The sequence below is a fragment of the Anomaloglossus baeobatrachus genome, chromosome 6 (assembly GCF_048569485.1).
Source record: "Anomaloglossus baeobatrachus isolate aAnoBae1 chromosome 6, aAnoBae1.hap1, whole genome shotgun sequence".
NCBI lineage: Eukaryota > Metazoa > Chordata > Amphibia > Anura > Aromobatidae > Anomaloglossus > Anomaloglossus baeobatrachus.
In genome coordinates, this window is record NC_134358.1 from 450,794,571 (window position 1) to 450,817,499 (window position 22,929).

The 22,929-nt window shown below is 45.2% G+C and overlaps 1 protein-coding gene across 3 annotated transcripts in view; it reads left to right on the forward strand.

Moving 5' to 3' along the window:
• Window positions 1-22,929, forward strand: part of NEK10 (NIMA related kinase 10) — a 368,787-nt gene that overhangs the window by 212,890 nt on the left and 132,968 nt on the right. For all 3 annotated transcript variants that reach the window (XM_075316653.1, XM_075316655.1, XM_075316654.1), the window contains one exon: window positions 20,089-20,218. In XM_075316653.1, the coding sequence (XP_075172768.1) occupies window positions 20,089-20,218 (130 nt within the window). The remainder of the gene's footprint in view (window positions 1-20,088; window positions 20,219-22,929) is intronic.

Here is a 22,929-nt window from a genome sequence, read left to right on the forward strand (position 1 = left end):
GCAACGGTGATATCCGATCACCTGATTCCCGGGGCCACAATTCATCGGCTGTGGCAGCTAATCCCTGCATGTAGGCTGACTCTGTAAAGAGCGCCGACATGGATGGATGGGGAGCCGAGCATGTGCCCGAACATCTCGCCGGTACACGGCGTTCGCCAAGTATACTGAGTACTGAGATGCTTGGGCGAGCACCGCATACTGGCGAGATGCACTGACAGGACCTAGCATGACATTATAGCCATGTGACCCAGTCTGTAGCCAATTAGATAATACAACATTCACACATGACTGGTCACATGCTATGACGTGAAAGAAGGTCCTTTTGTTTGTTACCAGGCGGCACAGCGATGATCGTACTCGGAAGGAGAAGCGGCGGGAGACAGAGTCTGCAGGACACGTTGCGAGACCTGTAAGTATAATGACAATGTTTATTATTAACTGTATTCTTTATTTTACAGCCCCTTCCCCCGACTCATTTCATAACAGTAAAGTAAAATATCGGTGATCGGGATGCAAGATCGTGTTATCTCGATATCGATCACGATCTTTACAAAATGATCGGGCGAGTCTCCCCGATCCCGACCATCGGGGGGATCGCCCATCCCTAGTATCCAGGTGTTAGAATGGCCAAGTCAGAGTCCAGACCTGAATCCAATCAAGAATCTATGGAAAGAGCTGAAAACTGCTGTTCACAAACGCTCTCCATCCAACCTCACTCAGCTCAAACTATAGGAAGAATGGGCAAGAATTTCAGTCTCTCGATGTGCAAAACTGATAGAGACATACCCCAAGTGACTTGCAGCTGAAATCACAGCAAAAGGTGGCGCTACAAAGTATTAACTTAAAGGGGACGAATAATATTGCACGCCCCACTTTTCAGTTATTTTTTTAAAAAACGTTTAAAATAAACAATACATTTTGTTCAATTTCACAATTGTGTCCCATTTGTTGTTGATTCTTCACCATAACATTAAAATTTTTATCTATATGTTTGAAGATGGAAAGTAGGAAAAGTTTGAAAAATTCAAGGGGGCCGAATATTTTTGCAAGACACTGTACATGTAAAGGAAGTTAATAATTGTCGACTGGCAACGAAAATGTGACGTGAAAATTGCTGGGAGTTGCACACTCACACATCTCAAGCTGAGCTGATTCAGCCAATGAGAGACAAAGGCCGCGTAATGCTAAATTGCAACTCCCAGTATTTTTCACGTCACATTTTCGTTGCCAGTCGACAATTATCAACTTCCTTTACACGTAATTCAACCACTTCAACGCTACAGAATGTTGTCATTGTTAACTTTAATTTAATTAATTACCAGCAGTGTTAATTACATAGGAATGGGCGTGCCGAGCGTTAGCTGGCTGGGAAAAGGTAGTATATATATATATATATGTGCTTACTGATCACACATGCACCTGGCTGCAGGACATCAACGAAAACGTGACGTGAAAAATGTTGGGAGTTGCAATGTAGCATTACGCGGCCTTTGTCATTGGCTGAATCAGCTCAGTTTGAGATTTGTGAATGTGCAATGTACACAACAGGATTTGTGTCATTTTGTGGAACAATTTTAAGGGTGCCAACACTCTGTTCCATTGAGGTAGGCACAGGAAGCACTTTGTATGAAACGTCCAGGCTGCTTTATTAATGCCCCATAAAGCATGCCACCAATACAGAAAATAAACGACCTTTCATTGTAGGAAAAACAGAATACACATTCCCAACAGCGGCACTTCAGTGATAGACCAGTACACAAGTCCCAGTACGAAGACTGATAGACCAGTACACAAGTCCCAGTACGAAGACCTCTCACAGAGTCTTCTCACCTCCACACACTGACTCCGGTCAGTAAACCCAACCCCTATCTCAGAGGTTCCTCCCTGGAAACTTAACAGGCTCCGCACACTCTACATGTCCCAAACAACCGATCTCCATCTTAACACATGAGACACACCCATGGGCGGAGGTACGTGGGTAGACAGACCTGCTTGTCTCTCTAGCTATCTGTAAAACCTGTCCATGGAATACCACAAGACTCGTGGCACTACAAGTACCAGAGCTAACATCCAGGTGTTTACATCACTTCTGTGATACATACCAGCCTCCATCTATATATATGTATATATATATATATATATATATATATACAGTATATATTAATATATACATATAGGTATATATATATATATATATATATATATATATATATATATATATATATACTGTATACACTGTGTGCAGAATTATTAGGCAGATGAGTATTTTGTGGTGTAATGACATCAACACCCTCTATAAAGTATGCTTAATTATTAGGCAACTTCCTTTCCTTTGGCAAAATGGGTCAGAAGAGAGATTTGACGGGCTCTGAAAAGTCCAAAATTGTGAGATGTCTTGCAGAGGGATGCAGCAGTCTTGAAATTGCCAAACTTTTGAAGCGTGATCACCGAACAATCAAGCGTTTCATGACAAATAGCCAACAGGGTCGCAAGAAGCGTGTTGGCCAAAAAAGGCGCAAAATAACTGCTCATGAATTGAGGAAAATCAAGCGTGAAGCTGCCAAGATGCCATTTGCCACCAGTTTGGCCATATTTCAGAGCTGCAACATTACTGGAGTATCAAAAAGCACAAAGTGTGCCATACTCAGGGACATGGCCAATGTAAGGAAGGCTGAAAAACAACCACCTTTGAACAAGAAACATAAGATAAAACGTCAAGACTGGGCCAAGAAATATCTTAAGACTGATTTTTCAAAGGTTTTATGGACTCATGAAATGAGAGTGACTCTTAATGGGCCAGATGGATGGGCCAGAGGCTGATGAGTAAAGGGCAGAGAGCTCCACTCCAACACAAACGCCAGCAAGGTGGAGGTGGGCTACTGGTATGGGCTGGTATCATCAAAGATTAACTTTTGGGACCTTTTCGGGTTGAAGATGGAGTGAAGCTCAACTCCCAGGCCAGCTGCCAGTGTACTTCAAGCACTGGTACAGGAAGAAGTCGGTATCATTCAATAAAAACATGATTTTCATGCAGGACAATGCTCCATCACATGCATCCAACTACTTCACAGCATGGCTGGCCAGTAAAGGTCTAAAATATGAAAAAATAATGACATGTCCCCCTTGTTCACCTAATCGGAACCCCATAGAGAACCTGTGGTCCCTCATAAAATGTGAGATCTACAGGGAGGGAAAACAGTACACCTCTCGGAACAGTGTCTGGGAGGCTGTGGTGGCTGCTGCATGCAATGTTGATCGTAAAAAGATCAAGCAACTGACAGAATCTATGGATGGTAGGCTGTTGAGTGTCATCATAAAGAAACGTGGCTATATTGGTCATTAGTTTTTTTGGGTTTTGTTTTTGCATGTCAGAAATGTTTATTTCTAAATTTTGTGTAGTTATACTGGTTTACCTGGTGAAAATAAACAAGTGAGATGGGAATATATTTGGTTTTTATTAAGTTGCCTAATAAATCTGCACAGTAATAGTTACATGCACAAACAGATATCCTACTAAGATGGCCAAATCTAAAAAAAACCCACTCCATCTTCCAAAAATATTAAGCTTCGATATTTATGAGTCTTTTGGGTTGATTGAGAACATAGTTGCTGATCAATAATAAAAAAAAATCCTCTAAAATACAACTTGCCTAATAATTCTGCACACGGTGTGTGTGTGTGTGTGTGTGTGTGTATATATATATATATATATATATATATATATAGTACCGTTCTCATAATTTTGTATAAAAATAACTGTTGGGAATAATCAAATCCACTTTCCATCACATATTTGATTATCATCTTCAGATGAACAACTTAAAAATGAACAGTTTAAAAGAAAGCTTTGCCAGATTGTCTAATAAATTAAACTCCTTTTTTCTGAGTAATTGCCCTTGAATTGGCTTTCTTTTTATAATTGATAAGCACCATGTCTATTGTACTGCTATTTCAAGATAAAGATGTATCTTTTTTAGATTTTTAAATCTATTCTTTTTAAGTTCAATTCTGACCTCTGCTGGTCATCTACATTTATCAGATACTTAAGTCCAAACCAAAAAGAACTAGTTGAGTTATACAGGAAATATGTGTTTGAGAATTCATGCTTCTCTCACAGGCTATGCTACCTTGTACCATAGAGTAAAAATAAAAAGTGCAAAAAAAAAAAAAAGTGAGGCCCCATGAAGACACCTCCTTTTCATATATAGTTGAAACCAGACATTTACATACATTATCTAAAAAGACACATATGGATGTTTTTCTCACTATCTGACATGAACTCAGAATAAACCATTCCCGTTTTAGGTCAATTAGGATTTAACAAATTATTTATATTTGCCAAATGACAGAATAATGACCGAGAGAATGTTTTAGGGGATTTTTATTACTTTCTGCAAAGTCAAAAGTTTACATACATTTCATTAGTATTTGGTACCATTGCCCTTAAACTTTATGACTTGAGTCAAACATTTTGGATATCCTTCCACAAGCTTCTGATAATAGTTGGTAGGAATTTGGGCCCATTCCTCCTAACAGAACTGGTGTAACTGAACCATGTTTGTAGGTTGCCTTGCTTGCACCGGCCTTTTCAGTTTGCCCATGAATTTTCAATAGGAATGAGATCAGGGTTTTGTGATGGCCACTCCAAAACATTGACTTTATTATTCTTAAGCCACTTTGTAACCAGTTTTGCAATATGCTTTGTGTCATTGTCCATATAGAAGAACCATTTGTGCCCAAGCTTTAAGTTCCTGCCTGATGTCTAAAGATGTTGCTTCAGTATTGCCCCATAATCTTCTTTCCTCATGATGCCATCTATTTTGGAAAGTGCACTAGTCCCTCATACAGCAAAACAACCCCATAACATGATGCTGCCACCCCCTTGTTTCACAGAAGGGATGGTGTTCTTAGGCTTCAAAGCTTCTTCCTTTTTCCTGTAAATGTAATGATGGTCAATATGGCTAAACAGTTAAATTTTTGGTTCGTCAGACCACAGACCATGCCTCCAAACATTAAGGTCTTTGTTCCTGTGTGCATTTGCAAACAATCTGTTTTTTATGTTTCTTTTGGACTAATGGCAGGGTGGCCTTTCAGTCCATGTTGATACAGTACTCGTTTCAATGTGGATAATGACACAATCATACCAGCTTCCGCCTGCATCTTCACAAAGTCTTTTGCTTTAGTTCTTGGGTTGATATACACAAGTCTGACCAAAGCACTTTCCCATCTTGTTTGTACTTTACTTGTGTTTAATTGTTTGTACAGATGAACGGAGCACCTTTAGATATCTGGAAATTGCACCCAAGGATGAACCAGACATATGCAAGTGCACAATTCTTTTCCTGAGATCCTGGCTGATTTCTTTTGACTTTCCCATGATGCTACACAAAGAAGCAGTGTGTTTCAGATGTGCATTAAAATACATCCACAGGTGTGTCTCTAATTAACTCAGATGTTGCTCATAAACCTGTTAGAAGCTTTCAAAGACATGATATATGGGCTGTCCCATATTGTTTAAAAAGACAAAACAATCACTGATCTCGGGGAGACCAGCCAGAGAAAACACTGCCGGCAGCCAACAAAGGCGCTAAACACAGTGAAATCCTAGGTGCATTGCCTCCTGTGAAGTATGCAAATCAAAAAAGGTCCATAGAGCCTCTGTTAGAAGTCTCGACACAGAAAATAGCCAGATAGCCCTTCGGGGAGGACCTAGCAAAGGAGCGGCTCTTTTTAGGAGACCACCGTAACCACCATATTAAGTGGCCCTTTTAGTCAATATCCAACTCTTTGATGAGTTTAAAGATATGACAAGGGAAATACCAAGGCCAGGTATCCATCCACAGACAGCTGTTTCAGGGTATTGCCCCTCATCATTGTGGAGTAGGATTCTGGCTAGGTGGGAGCAATGCCTATTAGACCAGCAAGACAAAACAATCACTGATCTCGGGGAGACCAGCAAGAGAAAACACTGCCGGCAGCCAACAAAGGAGCTCAACACAGTGAAATCCTAGGTGCATTGCCCCCTGGGAAGTATGCAAATCAAAAAAGGTCCGTGGAGCCTCTGTTAGGAGTCTTGACACAGAAAATAGCCAGATATCCCTCCGGGAATGACCTAGCCAAGTACCGAGACTCCTAACAGAGGCTCCATATTGTTTAAAGGCATAGTACTGTCAGTGTATATAAACTTTTGACTTCACAGAAAGTAATTAAAAATGGCTTAAAACATTCTCTCTTTCTCTCTCTCTCTCATTATTCTGGTATTTGGCAAATATAAATAATTATGGTTCCTAATTGACCTAAGGTGGAAAGGTTTATTCTGATTTCGTCTCAGATAGTGAGAAATATAAGCATATGTGTCTTGTTAGATAGTGTATGTAAACTTCTGGTTTCAACTGTAACCTATTAAAGCATATGGATGTAATCGAGAAGGGTCCCTGCCCTCTCTTTATTAGCCATCAAATAGAGCACTATATAATTGACCAGCATGTAAAACTATTCTTCCCATGCAGAAGAAAATACCACTGCATTGTTTCTGACTTAAACATTTTCTGTGAAACCATTTTGTAAACGTAAAAATATATATACAAATATACTGGCGCTCTCACCCTATGTATATAAAGCTGCAGCAAGCAAACTATCTACTCCAACTTGCTAAATCCAAAGAAAATAAATATATAAATAGGCAAAGTGCTAAAATGCATCTAAGATCAATAATCACAAAACTCTTGTCATGAATTCTGCATATATAGTAAATAAAATCCTTCCTAAGTCTGATTAGCCTCCAGCTTGTAAATGTACTCATTTGTCTCTGTAATACAGATTCCAGGCAGTGAAGAAGGGAGAGTAAAATGTGATTTTATGTGCATTTTAGCCTGGTTTGCCTATTTATATACTTACTCTGTAATGGCAGGAGTGCGGGAAGCATGCATAAAGAAAGATTGCTAGAATTAAAAATTCGTGAAGGTCCAGTTAAGGGCCATTTACACGCTGCGACATCGTTAACGATATATCGTCGGGTCACGGTGTTTCTCACACACATCCGGCATAGTTAGCGACGTTGTTGCATGAACACCTATGAGCGACCTTAAACGATCGCAAAAGAGGCAAAAATCATTGGTCTGTGTCACGTCGTTCATTTACCAAAAATCATTGTCTGGTCATTAGCGAGGTTGTATGTCCTTCCTGCCACAGCACACATCGCTATATGTGACACCGCAGGAACGACGAACACCTTACCTGCGTCCACCAGCAATGAGGAAGGAAAGAGGTGGGCGGCATGTTCTGGCCGCTTATCTCCGCCCCTCCTCTTCTATTGGACGGCTGTTTTGTGACGTCGTTGTGACGCCGAATGCACACTGTTACGAACCAGCCTGCTGCGGTTCCTGTTGCGCCCAGGCGCCGGCTGCTGTTCTTGGCAGTGCCTCGGGTCGTCCAGTTGGCTGCTCCTTCCACCACGTCTAAGTGTGGAGAGGCGGCTAGTGCGCATGCGTGTGCTGATTTACCCCAGCCAGAGTCTAAGTCCGGTGTTTTGCCTAGCGAGCATGCTCAGCCTGATTGTGTTATGTCTGAGACTAAGTCCTCAGTTCAGGCTACTGAGCATGCTCCCACAATTAACCCTAACAGCCTCTTTGCACAGGTACTTGGACTTTGTGCTGTGTCTAAGTTCTGGGATGTGCCTACTGAGCATGCTCAAACTGATAGTCTGCTTTCTGAGCCTGTTGCTCAGGCTACTGAGCATGCTCAGGCACTCAGTGCATCAGAGGCTAGGTCCGGTAAGGACCTCACTGAGCATGTCCGTGAGGTGGCAGGCCCTGATAGGGCAGAGGGTGTCAGGTGCCCTGATGACGTGGCAACTCCGGACTGGCTCGCAGAGGCCCGCCCCTATGATCTGGCACCTCACCATTGGTCGTCAGACAATGACTGGTGAAGTGTTTGGGGCGTGGCTGCCATGAGGTCATCAATGACGTGGCAGTTCCGGATAGGTTGCATGTGACGTCACTGATGACATGGCACTCTGCTATTGGACCTTGGTGGTTCCACCCTGGGTTTGGGGCGGACCCAGGTTATAAAAAGGGCTGGAGACAACATGGAGGTGCGCAGTCTTCATTTAGAGTTCTTGGTGGCATAAGCCTTATTGGAAGCGGTAGGTAGGGCTAGGCGAACGGTGCCTGTCACGCCAAGATTCGTGGCTCAGCACATGAGGGTCAGGCGCCGTGCTTCCTTGCTACTGTTCCTGTTCTGCTAGAGCAGTCCAGTGGCGTTAACTGGGCTGCGGCTGCTGTGTCACCTGCTCAGTTGTGCCTCCTACGCACACGGACAGAATACCTGTTGCGTCACCCGTCCGGGAGTGCCCTCTACGCACACGGACAGTGTACCTGCTGCGCCACCTGTCCGGTTGTACCCTCTACGCGCACGGACAGCGCACCCCAGAACCCCTGAGAAGTTAAAAGGGTGTTCCTGGATTGGGTGTGTGAACCGTATTATCCTCCTCGGCTTCCCAGTCAAATGCTACTGGTGTGACTACCTGGTCTGACGTGTTCTTTACACACGTGGCCAGTCGAGTGGTGGCCAGAAACGCTAATCGGAGGACCGCTCGGCCTGACGTGTCTTACACACGTGGCCGACAGGGCGCTGTCGCAGCGGTCTTCTCGGTCAACGCTAACTGGTCACCATCCTGCCTGACGTGTTGTTACACACGTGGTCGGAGTAGCGTCTGCTCCACCGAAACGCTAACTGGGTTGTCGTCTGGTCTGACGTGTCCCTACACACGTGACCGGTTCCTTGAGTTATCTCAGAGCCATCCAGCTCTATAGTCTCCGCCTAACCCACAGGGTGCCAGCAGCTCCATTACCATCTGGAGCACGGTGGGCCCCGACTGGTGATTGGGATATATACCCCTGGTCCTAATCTGCCGGTCCCCCCGTAACACACTTCCCCCTTGAAGGAGGGATTGTTCGGCATCAACAGCGACGTCGCTTAAAAGGTATGTGCTTGTGACGCTGCCATAGTGATAATGTTCGCTACGGCAGCGATCACCAAATGTCGCACGAACAACAGGGGCGGGTGCTATCGCGCACGACATCGCTAGCGATGTCACAGCGTGTAAAGCACCCTTTACTCTATAACCTGAACCCTAAAGAGTAGCTAAATCATAGATATAATTTTTTAATTTTTTTTGTGCTCTTAATTGCAAGCAGATCAGTGAGAGGCTGTGTCCTGAGACCCCAAGAGAATGCTTAAAAAAAATCCTGAGAAGTTTACGGATTCAGTAGAAAATGCTTATGGCATCTGTTCTCTCCTGTGTGCATGCTCACGCTGTAGCTGTGCACTGCTGTCTAGTGAACTCCACACATAATGGAAGTTCTTTCTCATGTCCTAGCCCCCCACCAATCTGTGTCTAATTAAGAGAGGAAAGAAATATATAAAAAAATGTTATAAAACATTAGTCTTTATTTTATGATTAGATTTTACTGTAATTCCTCTGCTAGACATCATACAACTCAATATACTTTATATATAATTGCCACCACACAGTTGATGCCTATGGGAAAAATCTAAATTCTGTGTAATAAAATTCAAAGTAATTAGAAGTGATACTGATATATTAATGCTGTATTGCCAGCAGACACCAAAAATCAGGCTAATCTTTATGACCTCTGATTACAGTTTAGCCAGTAATTGGGAATGATTTATAATGCACTTATCAATTTCAAGACATGAAACTTTTATAATTAATAAGAAGTTGTTCTGCAGGGTGGTTTTCAGAACTTACTGCCCATAGAGCATTGTAATGTATGCACCAGTCACTCTGCAAACTGCGGTAGAACATTTCTGGTTGAACTATATGTATTACTACATCTTTTTTATTGAAGTGGTTATGGGATTATAATTTGGCATGTTGGATGAAGCATCTGGCAACCCTTTACAGGCTGAAAATTATTTATCAAATGTATTACAAGAGTTGGCAGTGTCCCGCGACATACTTAATAAATGATTTTCAGCTTATATAGAGTTGCCAGATGCTTCTTCAGAACTGTAAATTTATAGGAACCTTATTGCTTTTTAAGCAAGCCGCTAAAAAGATTTAACATTGTAATTTACATACCTACTGAACGGAAAGTGTTCTCCAAATACTTCCTAACTTGACCTGACCATAGTTTTCTTCGTAAAGTAGTTACTGAAACCATCAGTCATTGTATATTACGACTAGAAGCCAATGAAGAAGCTGTGTAATAAGCATTCGTTCTCGCCTATTAAGTGTCATAAAGAGAATTTCCAGTTCTATTAGCATTCATGATAGATTGGACCATAATGACGGCAGCTTATCTTGCTCTCCCTATAGAAAACACGTGAACGCTTGGCTTGGCATGCATGTGGATGAGTTGGGAGACAGTTTTTTTGGGTACTTTAAGTTCATGCTATATCTTAGCTTGTAAGCAAGACTATTACCCTTATGAGTACCAGTTATAAAACCTCACAAATGAGTATTTGTTGTATTTAGCTTATTTTATTCACTTATATACTGCCAGATATTTCCACAGCACATAAGAAACATCATTTTTATTTATTAATGCCAACTACAATGCTGTCCTTAAGTGCTTGCAATATAGCCCTTAAAATATGTATTCCACAGAGCCACCATAATTGCCAGTCACAGATCTTACCTGCCCCTGTTCTCCAATTGTTCTATTTTATGAAAAGGCTAGAAATTACACTGTTGACAGGTGTCACTTCTTATCTATGGACATGACTTATATACAGTTGAAATCAAAATTCCTCAACCCTTGATTGTAAATGTGGTTTATTAGCAAATTTTCAAAATTTTTAGTATTTTTGCAATAAATTGATCAAATAATAGCAATTTAAATAGTTCAGCTACGATAAGAAATGGTTTCTCCAAATGTAATACAAAATACCACTTTAAATGACTACTGCAGTCTCAGAATTCAATCAATCCCTTCATGACAAGCAACTCTAGCACTTAGTAGAGCACCCGTTGGCAGTGGTCAGTGGTCTTCCTGTTCACTAATATTCTTGGGATGTTAAGTAAGTGGTCGAAAAACTTCAAAGAAGAGATCATTGCATTCTCACACAAGGAAAAGGATACAAGAGGATATTAAAAGTAATGAATATTTCTAGAGTTAAAGCGGGCTTTACACGCTACAATATATCTTACGATGTGTCGGCGGGGTCACGTCGTAAGTGACGCACATCCGGCATTGTAAGTTATATTGTAGCGTGTGACAGCTACGTGCGATTGCGATTGAACGTTAAAACGTTCATCGCATGCACGTCGTTCAATTGCTAAAAATTGAACGTGAGGTTGTTCAATGTTACCGAGGTAGCACACATCGCAGTGTGTGACACCCCGGGAACGATGAACAGATCTTACCTGTGTCCCGCGGCTCCCGCCGGCAATCCGGAAGGAAGGAGGTGGGCGGGATGTTTACATCCCGCTCATCTCTGCCCCTCCGCTTCTATTGGCCGGCTGCCGCGTGACGTCGCTGTGACGCCGAACGTCCCTCCCACTCCAGGAAGTGGACGTTCGCCGCCCAAATCGAGGTCGTATGGAAGGGTAAGTACGTGTGACAGCAAATAATCGTTTGTGCAACACGTTCAACAAATTGAACGTGCCGCACATACGATTGGGGCGGTTACGATCGCATATGATATCGTATGCTTAGTCGTAACGTGTAAAGCAGGCTTTAGAGTAGACAGCATGGATCAAAAGTTTAAAAATAAAGGTACATTGGCTACACTACCTAAATGTAAGAATAGAACTTCCACCAGCTGCCGTCAGATTCCTGAGTGACTGCACCCTTGAGTGACTGCAAAAGACCTACAGCAACATTTGGTGGAAACAGGCACTGAGGATTCAACTGGCACAGTAATGCTGGAGCCACACGAGCACATGGCATCTAATATGAGCGCCTTGGATGTGATATTCTAATGACCTTCGGCTCCCACTGTGCTGCGAGCGTGACCGAGTGTCATTATACTGTGATCCGATCCTGTGATTGGATCACATCTGCGGAATAGAGGGAGGGATTAATCTCTCCATCTCCTCCATTGTCAGCTAATGCAGTTCGATGTTTCACTCGCACACATAGACTTGTATGGGTGCGAGTAAACTGTTACTCGCAGCATGCTGTAATTGTTTGCTCTGTCTGATTAGGCCTGAGAAAAAGATTGCATATGGGAACGGCCCCATAGAGTAACATTATTCCGAGTGAAATGCAATTTTTTTTATCGCATTCCACTTGTCCTATTTTACTCGCTGTGTATCCTTACCCTAAGACAGATGTTAAATGCTTAAAGTGTCGAAATGTACATCCCTTCTGACTACAGATAAGGGAATCCAAACTGTAGAGTTCAGGGTTTGTACCGAACCGCAGAAGTTCGGATCTTAGACTCAAACATGAGTTCGGGTGCTATTCGTATGCTAACCACTCGAGCGAGCATCTGGGTGCTCGGGCCAGTGAGAGCCATTTGTAGTCTCTGAATGGTTCTCACTGGGGGTAAAAACAACCTTTTTGGATGCTGTGTGTCTAAAACAATCCCTGCCCTCCCCCAGAAATGCTCTGTTTATGGCTGGCTGTATGTGGGCGGAGACCTAAATTGCCCAATCATTGACTTATATGGGGTTTTGGCTTCAGGATCAAGTTCAGGTCAGTCCGGGTCCCAAACTGAACTTTTGACCAAAGTCCAACTGAATCCTGCAAACCTGAACTTCCACAGGTCCGCTCATCTCTACTACTTACCCAAGCATAGTAGAAAAATCAGATCTAGTACACTTAAAACTATATAAATATGCCACAGATGTTTCAGAATTCTGTTCAGTGGAAAAAATGAAGCAAAACTTTTCATGTAGAGAAGAGCAGATCAATTTGCAAAGGATTGCGTTTGAGCTGAATTTTCTGAAATTTGCGGTTTATATGAATTTGAACATTTTGAGATTGAATTCACAGTTCACTGGATGTACTGCATGTACTGAAAGGGACAGGAACAGGATTGACAAATTGGTACGGAAGTCAAGCTCTGTGCTGGGATGTCCTCTGGAGCCTGTGGTTGTGGTGGGTGAGAGGAGGACGTTAGCAAAGCTGACAGCCATCATGGAAAACCTCCACCACCCTCTGCATGAAACCTTGAGGGGCCTGAGCAGCTCCTTCAGTCAGAGACTTAAACATCCTCACTGCAGGACGGAGTGCTTCCGTAGGTCATTCATTCCAACTGCAGTTAGATTGTATAACACATCATGATGTTATCATTCAATTAGATAATTCACCTACATTGCCATCACTAATATGCACCTTCATATACATATATTTATTTACTGTATTAGGTATATGTACATTGTTCTATATCACATGTGTATAGTGTTTCTATCTTTCTTTCTTTATTCTATCCCACCCTCTCCTGTATTGAGCTGCAGTAATGTGCATATTTCCCCACTATGGGATCAATAAAGTTTATCTTATCACAAAAAAACCCTTGCCCAGAACCATTTCTACTAGGAGACTAGGCTAAGGGCCGCTTTACACGCTACGACATTGCTAAACCGATGTTGTTGGTGTCACGGAATTTGTAACGCACATCCGGCCGCGTTAGCGATGTCATTGCGTGTGACACCTATGAGCGATTTTGAATCGTTGTAAAAACGTTCAAAATCGCTAATCGGTGACATTGGGGTCCATTCCATATTATTGTTGCAGCTGCAGGTACGATGTTCTTCGTCGTTCCTGCGGCATCACACATCGCTATGTGTGACACCGCAGGAACGAGGAACCTCACCTTACCTATGTCCGCCGGCAATGAGGAATGAAGGAGGTGGTCGGGATGTTACGTCCCGCTCATCTCCGCCCCTCTGCTTCTATTGGCCGGCCGCTTAGTGACGTCGCGGTTACGTCACGGTGACGCCGAACGCACCTCCCCCTTGAGGGAGGGATTGTTCGGCAGTCACAGTGACGTCGCTGAACAGGTATGTGCGTGTGATGCTGCCGTAGCGATAATGTTCACTACGGCAGCGATCACCACATATCGGCCATACGACGGGGGCAGGGTGCTATCTCGCTCGACATCGCTAGCAATTGCTAGCGATCTCATAGCGTGTAAAGCGGCCCTAATTCCCTGCAGCTGTGACATCTTATGGATTTCCATACCTTGTGCAGTGGTGGTCTGGACCTGGTCATCAGAAATCAGTATTTCCAAGTGTAGCACAGTTTGTATGCCAGAGTTTTTTTTCTTCTCCAAAGTTACTGGGTAAGTCTCTCTCGCTCTTGCCTGTAAAGTGTAAGCTCTTATGGTCAGTGGGATCCTCCCTTGAATTCTCACCTGTACATTGTAAACTTTTATGCTCCGCATGGTCCTCTATTTCCCACCTGTAAAGTGTAAGTGTGCCACCCCTGTGCCAGCAGCCAAGCCGTTCGGATCCAGATTCACGGTGGCTTGAGGGGTCTCCGGACCCGGGGGTCGTGCGGCCACTCAAATGAAGGGGGTATTTTCAGGGGATTGTGTTAAAGTTCGTGACGCCACCCGTGGTATGTGGTAATTGGAGTACCACCGCTGCAGTTGGGAGTACCCGGGGATGATGGAACGGAGCAGCCAGGTGTTGTAACCCTGCACGGGTAGGGGGAGTACCCCGGGGCTCGGTGATAGTATGGGAGAGTTCCGTTGGGTGCGAAGGTGGTCACTTTCGTACTCAAAAAGTCCATTAAGCTGACACCGACAACTGGTAAACCAAAGTTCTGCATACCACTGCCGCTGAGGGGAGCTAGTTCGAGTCCCGTCCCCAATGGTGCTGCCTGGTGATCCGTGACCTTCCTCCTGGCACTAAGTTTTCTTCTCTGTTGGTCACGGTAGTATGGAGCTTGCCGGGTCCCGCTCCCCTCTATGGCTAAGTGTAGGAGCTTGCTCTCAGGGTTCATGCTTTGGATTTTCTGGACCGTTTTGGTGGAAAGTCCTATCCCCCTCGTTGCGCTGGTACCCCAATTTTGGAGCGGGTGGAGAGCGGATCTTGAAGGCTCCATTCTCGTTGGGTAAATTGCCAGGTTGCCTGAAGCTACTCACTGACCTAGGGTCTACGTACCCCGTCGTGCCCTGGTCCCAGCCCTGTGATGGTGCAAGGTGGTCGGCTGTCCTTGATAGTTCCGTGCCCCTTGCCACGATCCCCTGCGACCTGGGGTCCAGCTCCTTTAGGCCCAGACCACCATCTGCCACCTAGATAGCTGACCTCCCCTGACCAACCCCCCCAAGTGGGCGGCTCTATTCCACTCAGGCCGTCCACTGGTGTGTCTGGTGGGTGTGGTGCAGAGTGTACCTAGGACTTTAATTAGTTGATGTAGGCAACACCATGTAGTTGTACAATAGATTGTACAATACCCTGTGACAACCTGATAGTCCAGGGGCGTCACATAAGCTCATATAGTCAGTGGGATCCTCTTTTTCTCGCTTATAAAGTGTAAGCTCCTATGGTCTGCTTGTTTTTTTCTCTCCTCTCCCCCACATGTATTTTATGAGCAATTACAAGCTTTCCAGTATTGAAATCAACGCAATATTATTCACTACAAATTTGTTTCTTTGGGAAAATTTGGCAAATTTGAATTTCAGAAGATTTGCTTATCTCTATTTTCTGACCTATGGATCAGGCAAGATGAATTCAATGAAATACCAGGAAGTCCAAAGAGAAAATGTCATGCCTTCTGTGAGGAGTCTGAAGTATCATTTCACCTTTTCACAGGACAATGGTCCCAAGTATACCTCACAGTCCACTATGTCTTGGTTTCAGAAATAGTTCTAGAAGCTTCTGAAGTGGACATTATATTCACTCAACCTAAACGCCACAGAAACTCTTTGTCGGTCTTTGAAGAAAGCAATTGTACTTTGCAAGCCTAAAGCGGGCTTTACACGCTACGACATCGCTAATGCGGAGTCGTTGGGGTCACGGAATTCGTGACGCACATCCGGCCGCATTAGCGATGCCGTTGCGTGTGACATCGATTAGCGATTTTGCATCGTTGCAAAACAGTGAAAAATCGCTAATCGGCGACACGGGGGTCCATTCCCAATTATCGTTACTTCAGCAGTAACGAGGTTGTTCCTCGTTCCTGCGGCATCACACATCGCTGCGTGTGACGCCGCAGGAGCGAGGAACGTCTCCCTACCTGCCTCCCGGCCGCTATGCGGAAGGAAGGAGGTGGGCGGGATGTTACGTCCCGCTCATCTCCGCCCCTCCGCTGCGATTGGGCGGCGGTTCAGTGACGTCGCTGTGACGCCGCACGGACCGCCCCCTTAGAAAGGAGGCGGTTCGCCGGTCACAGCGACGTCGCCGGACAGGTAAGTATGTGTGACGGCTCTGGGCGATGTTGTGCGCCACGGGCAGCGATATGCCCGTGTCGCGCAACAGATGGGGGCGGGTACGCACACTAGCGATATCGGGACCGATATCGCAGTGTGTAAAGTAGCCTTAAGAATATTAGTGTTCTGGATGCGATTGCCGATCACAAATTGGTTAAGATTTCACATGAACGTTGTCAGAAATTGATTTTTGACTATTTATCACATTTGCAGAACTTCTTAAAAGTCAAAGGTGCACTACTAAGTACAAAATACACCTGTCATTAAGGATTTGAACAATTCTGAGAATAAAGTAGTCATTAAAAGTACCATTTTGTGTTGAATTTGGAGTAGCAATTTGTTATATTAGTTGTGTTCTGCTATTTAAATTGCTCTTGTTTAAATGGTTTATTGCAAATAACAGAAACTCTGAACAGTTTACTAATAAAATCGGGTTGAGAGGGGTAAATATTTTTGATTGCAACTGTAAGTACCAATATTTTCAAAACAGCATTCCTGTTACGGGTGGACTGTCAGATCAGGATAAGGTGGTAAATATCCCAATCGCCAGTTGGGGCCCACTGTGCTCCAGATGACAAAAGAGCTGCTGGCAACCCGAAGGTTAGGCAGAGAATACAGAGCTGGGTGGCTCTGAGATAACCCAGGAGACCTGGGAACCGGTCACATGTGTAGGAACACGTCAGACCGGACAACAACTCAGTTAGCATTTCAGTGTACCTATGGCGCTACACCGACCACGTGTGCAGGGAACACGTCAGGCTGGGGCGGGGTGACCAGGTAGCATTGACCAGAAGACCGCCACGAAAGCGCCCTGTCAGCCACGTGTGTATGACACGTCAGACCAATCAGTCCCTCAATTAGCGTCTCTGGCAAACAGGGCTCTCAACTAGTCACGTGTGTACAAGACACGTCAGGTCAGTTGGTCACACTGGTAGCATTGACTGGGAAGCCGATACGAGGGAAAAGGGTCCACACACCCAGCCCAGTAACTCCCTGTTAACGCCACAGGGGTCCTGGGGTACGCTGTCCGTGTGCGTAGGGGGCACAACTGGACAGGTGGCGCAGCAGCCGCAGCCCATTTAACTCCACTAGGCTGCCTTAGCAGGACTGGACAGTAGGAGGTGGAAGCCCGGCGCCTAACCCTAACGTGCTGAGCCATAGGTGTCTTGGCGTGACAAGCACCGGACGCCTAACCCTATTTACCTCTTCCAAACAAGGCTTATGCCACAATGGGCTCTATACATGGAGGTGTGCTCACAACATGCATATGAGAAGACTGTGCCCCTCCATGTTGTCTCCAGCCCCTTTTATAACCTGGGTCCGCCCCAAACCCAGGGTGGACCACAATGGCACCTCCAGGGTCCAATAACGGAATGCCATTTCATCAGCGACATCACCAGCGGCCTATCCGGAACTGCCACGTCACTGATGACCTCATGGCTGCCACGCCCCAAACACCTCACCAGACATCGTCTGAGGACTAATGGTGAGGTGCCATGTCATAGGGGCGGGCCTCCGCGAACCAGTCTGGAGTGGCCACATCATCAGGACACCTGATGTGTGTTGGTCTATCAGAGCCTGCCACCTCACGGACATGCCCATTGAGGTCCTTACCAGACCTAGCCTCTGATGCACTAAGTGCCTGAGCATGCGCAGTAGCCTGAACAACAGTCTCAGAAATCAGACTATCTGCCTGAGCATGCTCAGTAGGCACAACACAGGACTTAGACACGGCACGATGTCCAAGTACCTGTGCAAAGAGGCTTTTCGCACTAAGTGTAGAAGCATGCTCAGTAGCCTGATCCGAGGACTTAGCCTCAGAAATGGCACTATCAGGCTGAGCATGCTCACTAGGTGAAATACTGTACTTAGGTTCTGGCTGGGGTAAATCGGCGAGCGAATGTGCACTAGCCGCCTCTCCACACTTAGACGTGGAGGAGGAAGCAGCCAGCTGGACAACCCGAGGCACAGCCAAAAACAGCAGCCGGCGCCTGGGCACAACAGGAACCGCAGCAGGGTGCTTGCGGCTATGGCGGCGCCAATTCGTAACAGTTCCTCAATTAAGAACAAAAATATTTTATAGGTAGCTACCATGTAAGTTAGGCATGTAAAACTCAAATACACAGAGAGCCAAAGTTAAAAACTTGGACAAAGTTGAGGGCCAACCTAGTCGCGGGCCCCACATAGTCCCCCATACAATCATAGGCTCCACATAGTCCTCCATATAGAATAATTGGCCTCACATAGTCATCAATGCAGAATAATGGGCTCCATCTAGCCATCCATACAGAATAATGGGCCCCACATAGTCCTCCATACAGAATAATGGGCCCCAAATAGTCCTCCATATAGAATAATTGGCCCCACATAGTCCTCCATATAGATTAATACTGTAAGTCCCAAATAGTCCTCCATGCAGAATAATTAGCCTCACATAGTTCTCTATACAGATTAATATGCCCCACATAGTCCTGCATACAGAATAATTAGCTTCACATAGTCCTCCATACGGCTTAATTTGCTCCACATAGTCATGCATACATAATAATGTGTCCCACATACTCATGCATACAGAATAATAGGCCCCACATAGTCCTCCATTTAGAATAATGGACCCCACATAGTCCTCCATACAGAATAATGGCCGCCTGGCATCGCTAGTCAAATAAAATCAGCCTTCAGGCCAGTTTTGGCTCACGGGCCAGAGTTTAACATATAGACTGTACGGAGGGGCTTTACACGTTGCGACATCGCTTCCGAAATATCGTCGGGGTCACGTCGTTAGTGACGCACATCCGGTGCCGGTAACGACATTGCAACGTGTAAATCCTAGATGCGCCGATAAACAATCGCAAAAGCATCGAAAATCGGTGATCTGTGTAGCGTCGTTCATTTCCATAATGTCGGGTCGACCGCAGGTACGATGTTGTTTGTCGTTCCTGCAGCTCCACACATCGCTGTGTAAACACGCAGGAGCGACAAACATCTCCTTACCTGCGTCCCGACAGCAATGCGGAAGGGAGAAGGTGGGCGGGATATTATGTTCCGCTCATCTCCGCCCCTCCGCTTTTATTGGCCGGCCGATTAGTGACTTTGCGGTGACGTCAACTCCCACTTGAAGGAGGGATATTTTGGCAGTCACAGCGACGTCGCCGAGCAGGTATGTGCGTGTGAAGCTGCCGTAGCGATAATGTTTGCTACGGCAGCAATCACCACATATCGCATGTGCGACGGGGGCGTGTACTATCGCGCTCGGCATCGCTAGCCGATGCTAGCGATGTCTCAACGTGTAAAGTACCCCTTAGTCAATGCTGTTTCCATGTAAGGGCCTTGAAACATAAAATGGATGTCAGCTAAACCATAAAAACTCTTTAAGCTTTAAATAGCTTGAATTTCACAGCTGGCACTAGAGACAGATTTTTATTGCCTGCATACACCAGGAGAATCACAGTGAGGAGAATCAGTTCCTCTTTATATATTACTACTAGAATAATCAAATTTGTCTTAATATTTCCAACAGTATCTAGTGCTTTTTATAGTTTCATCACCCCTGTATGTCTTACGATTGTTTTAGGGGGTTATGTGGTGATATTGCTGGGATAATGTCTGAAATGCAAAGATAACTCTGAAGACCACTGTCATCGTCGTTTTCAACTGAGTGTGCTAGAATGAAAAATAATACATTAATATTTTGTTTGTTTTCTAACCATGTAATATTTTTGTGGATATTCACAGCCCAGAAGTTGTAAAAAGTGAACCATATGGGGAAAAAGCTGACGTGTGGGCAGCAGGCTGTATTCTCTATCAAATGGCAACCCTGAATCCACCGTTCCACAGCACTAACATGCTGTCATTAGCAACCAAAGTACGCAGGTTTGAATGGTTAACATTTATATCTTTCCAGTCTATCACCAGAACGGACTCTTACAGATATTGTGAAAATAGTGCACTACAAATATCGGACAACAGATAAAAGTGTGGACACTATGTTTAGTGGTCAATCATTTAGGATCACATGACCTCATCCACTTCATAAGGGCCAGACATAGTCAGCATGGGACTCGGGTGGTATATTGGACTCTTTCTCCTATATAATTTTTTGTAGAGCACTTTATGTCATTTCTCTGTAACAATCAAATGGTCACTATTGTTTAAACAAACTTTGCATAAATGAATAGTACAGGTGCATAAAAGATAAGATACAGTGCCTTAAAAATTATTCATAGCCCATGAGCTTTTCCAACATAAAGTAGCAAGTGCTTGTGAATTGTAAAGGAAATGATACATTCTTTTCTAAATATTTTAAAAATATAAATTTAAAAATTATGACGTGTTCACTCCATCATCAAATAATGAAAGGAGTATGGCACAACTGCAAACTTACCAACACATGGCCGTCCACCTAAACTAACATCCCAAGCAAGTAGAGCACTAATTGGAGAAGCAGCCAAGAGGCCCATGGTTACACTGGAGGAGCTGCAGAGATCCACAGCTCAAGTGGGAGAATCTGTCCACAGGACAACTATTAGGTTGGAGTCACACTAGCGTACAGTATCCAATGCGAGAACATGGGATGCGATATGCTAATGACCCTCGGCTTCTGCTCTGCTGCGAGTGTGAGTCCAGTGTCATGCAACTGTGATGCTATCTTGCTATCGAATCACAGCTGCGGAGTAAAGGGAGAGAGTAATCTCTCCATCTCCTCCATTGTCAGCCTGTGTGTATATCGCACTGCACTTGGATGTCATCTGAGTGCAGTCCGATGTGTCACTCACATCCATAGACTTGTATGGGTGCGAGAGATCCTAGACTTGCAGACAATTGCAGCACTCTGTAATTGTTTCCTCAGTTCAAATAGGGCCGAGGAAACTCTTCCAGCATTGCCTTATATGGGGCAGAGTGCAATGCGAGTCATACTCCAGTGTGACTCTACCCTTACTCATATACACCACAAATCTGACCTTTATGGGAGACTGGTGAGAAGAAATCCATTTTGAAAGCAAACCATAAGAGGTCAGTTTGCAAAAAACCATGTAAAGCTGGGTTCACACATAGCGACAGCGACAACGTCGTCTCTGTTACGTCACCATTTTCTGTGACGCAACAGCGACCTAGTAAGTCGCTGTTATGAAAGCTGCTTAGCTGTCAAACATAGCAGACGCAGCAGCGATCATAACGACACGCGTCGCTGTGGAAGCCATGCTGCACTTGGTAACTAAGGTAAATATCGGGTAACAATTACCCGATATTTACCTTGATTACCAGCGCACACGCTTAGCGCTGGCTCCCTGCTCTCCTAGCCAGGGTACACATCGGGTTAAATTACCCGATGTGTACTCCGGCTACGTGTGCAGGGAGCCAGCGGTGTGCTCTCACGCTGCCAGTGCCGGCTCCCTGCTCACGTAGCTGGAGTACACATCGGGTAATTAACCCGATGTGTACTCTGGCTAGGAGTGCAGGGAGCAGGGAGCCGGCAGCACTGGCAGTGTGAGAGCAGCGGTGCTAGTAACTAATGTAAATATCGGGTAACCAAGGAAAGGGCTTCTTGGTTACCCGATGTTTACCTTGGTTACAGCTTACGGCAGGCTGCCAGACGCCGGCTCCTGCTCCCTGCTCGCTTCAGTTCGTCGCTCTCTCGCTGTCACACACAGCGATGTGTGCTTCACAGTGGGAGAGCGACGAGCAAAAAATGAAGCAGGACATTCAGCACCAAGCGGCAACCTCACAGCAGGGGCCAGCTCGTTGCTGGATGTCACACACAGCGACAGCGACGGGACTTCGCAGCCACATCACAGAAAATGGTGACGTAGCAGCGACGTCGTTGTCGCCGTCGCTGTGTGTGACACCACCTTTAGATACACAGCTAGCATGTGAAGAAGGTGCTGTGATTAGATAAGACTTGTGACTGAGGCATAGATTCACCTTCCAGCTGGAAATTGGACTCTAAACATACTGTAAAGGGGGCTTTACACGCTCACTAATGCGAAGTCGTTGGGGTCACGGAATTTGTGACGCACATCCGGCCGCATTAGCAATGCCGTTGCGTGTGACACCTATGAGCGATTTTGCATTGTCGCAAAAACGTGCAAAATCGCTCATCGGTAACATGGAGGTCCATTCTTAATTATCGTTACTGCAGCAGTAACGAAGTTGTTCCTCGCTCCTGCAGCAGCACACATCGCTCCGTGTGATGCCGCAGGAACGAGGAACCTCGCCTTACCTGCCTCCTGGCCACAATGCGGAAGGAAGGAGGTGGGTGGGATGTTACGTCCTGCTCATCTCCGCCCCGCCGCTTCTATTGGGCGGCGGTTCAGTGACGCTGCTGTGACGTCGCTGTGACACTAAACGAACCGCTCCCTTAGAAAGGAGGCGGTTCGCCGGTCACAGCGACGTTGCCGGGCAGGTAAGTAGTGTGACGGGTCTGGGCGATGTTGTGCGGCACGGGCAGCGATTTGCCAGTGTCGCACAACAGATGGGGGCGGGTACCCACGCTAGCGATATCGGTACCGATATCGCAGCGTGTAAAGCGGCCTTTAGAGCCACAATGAAAAGATTCAGGTCAAAGTTACATAGTTA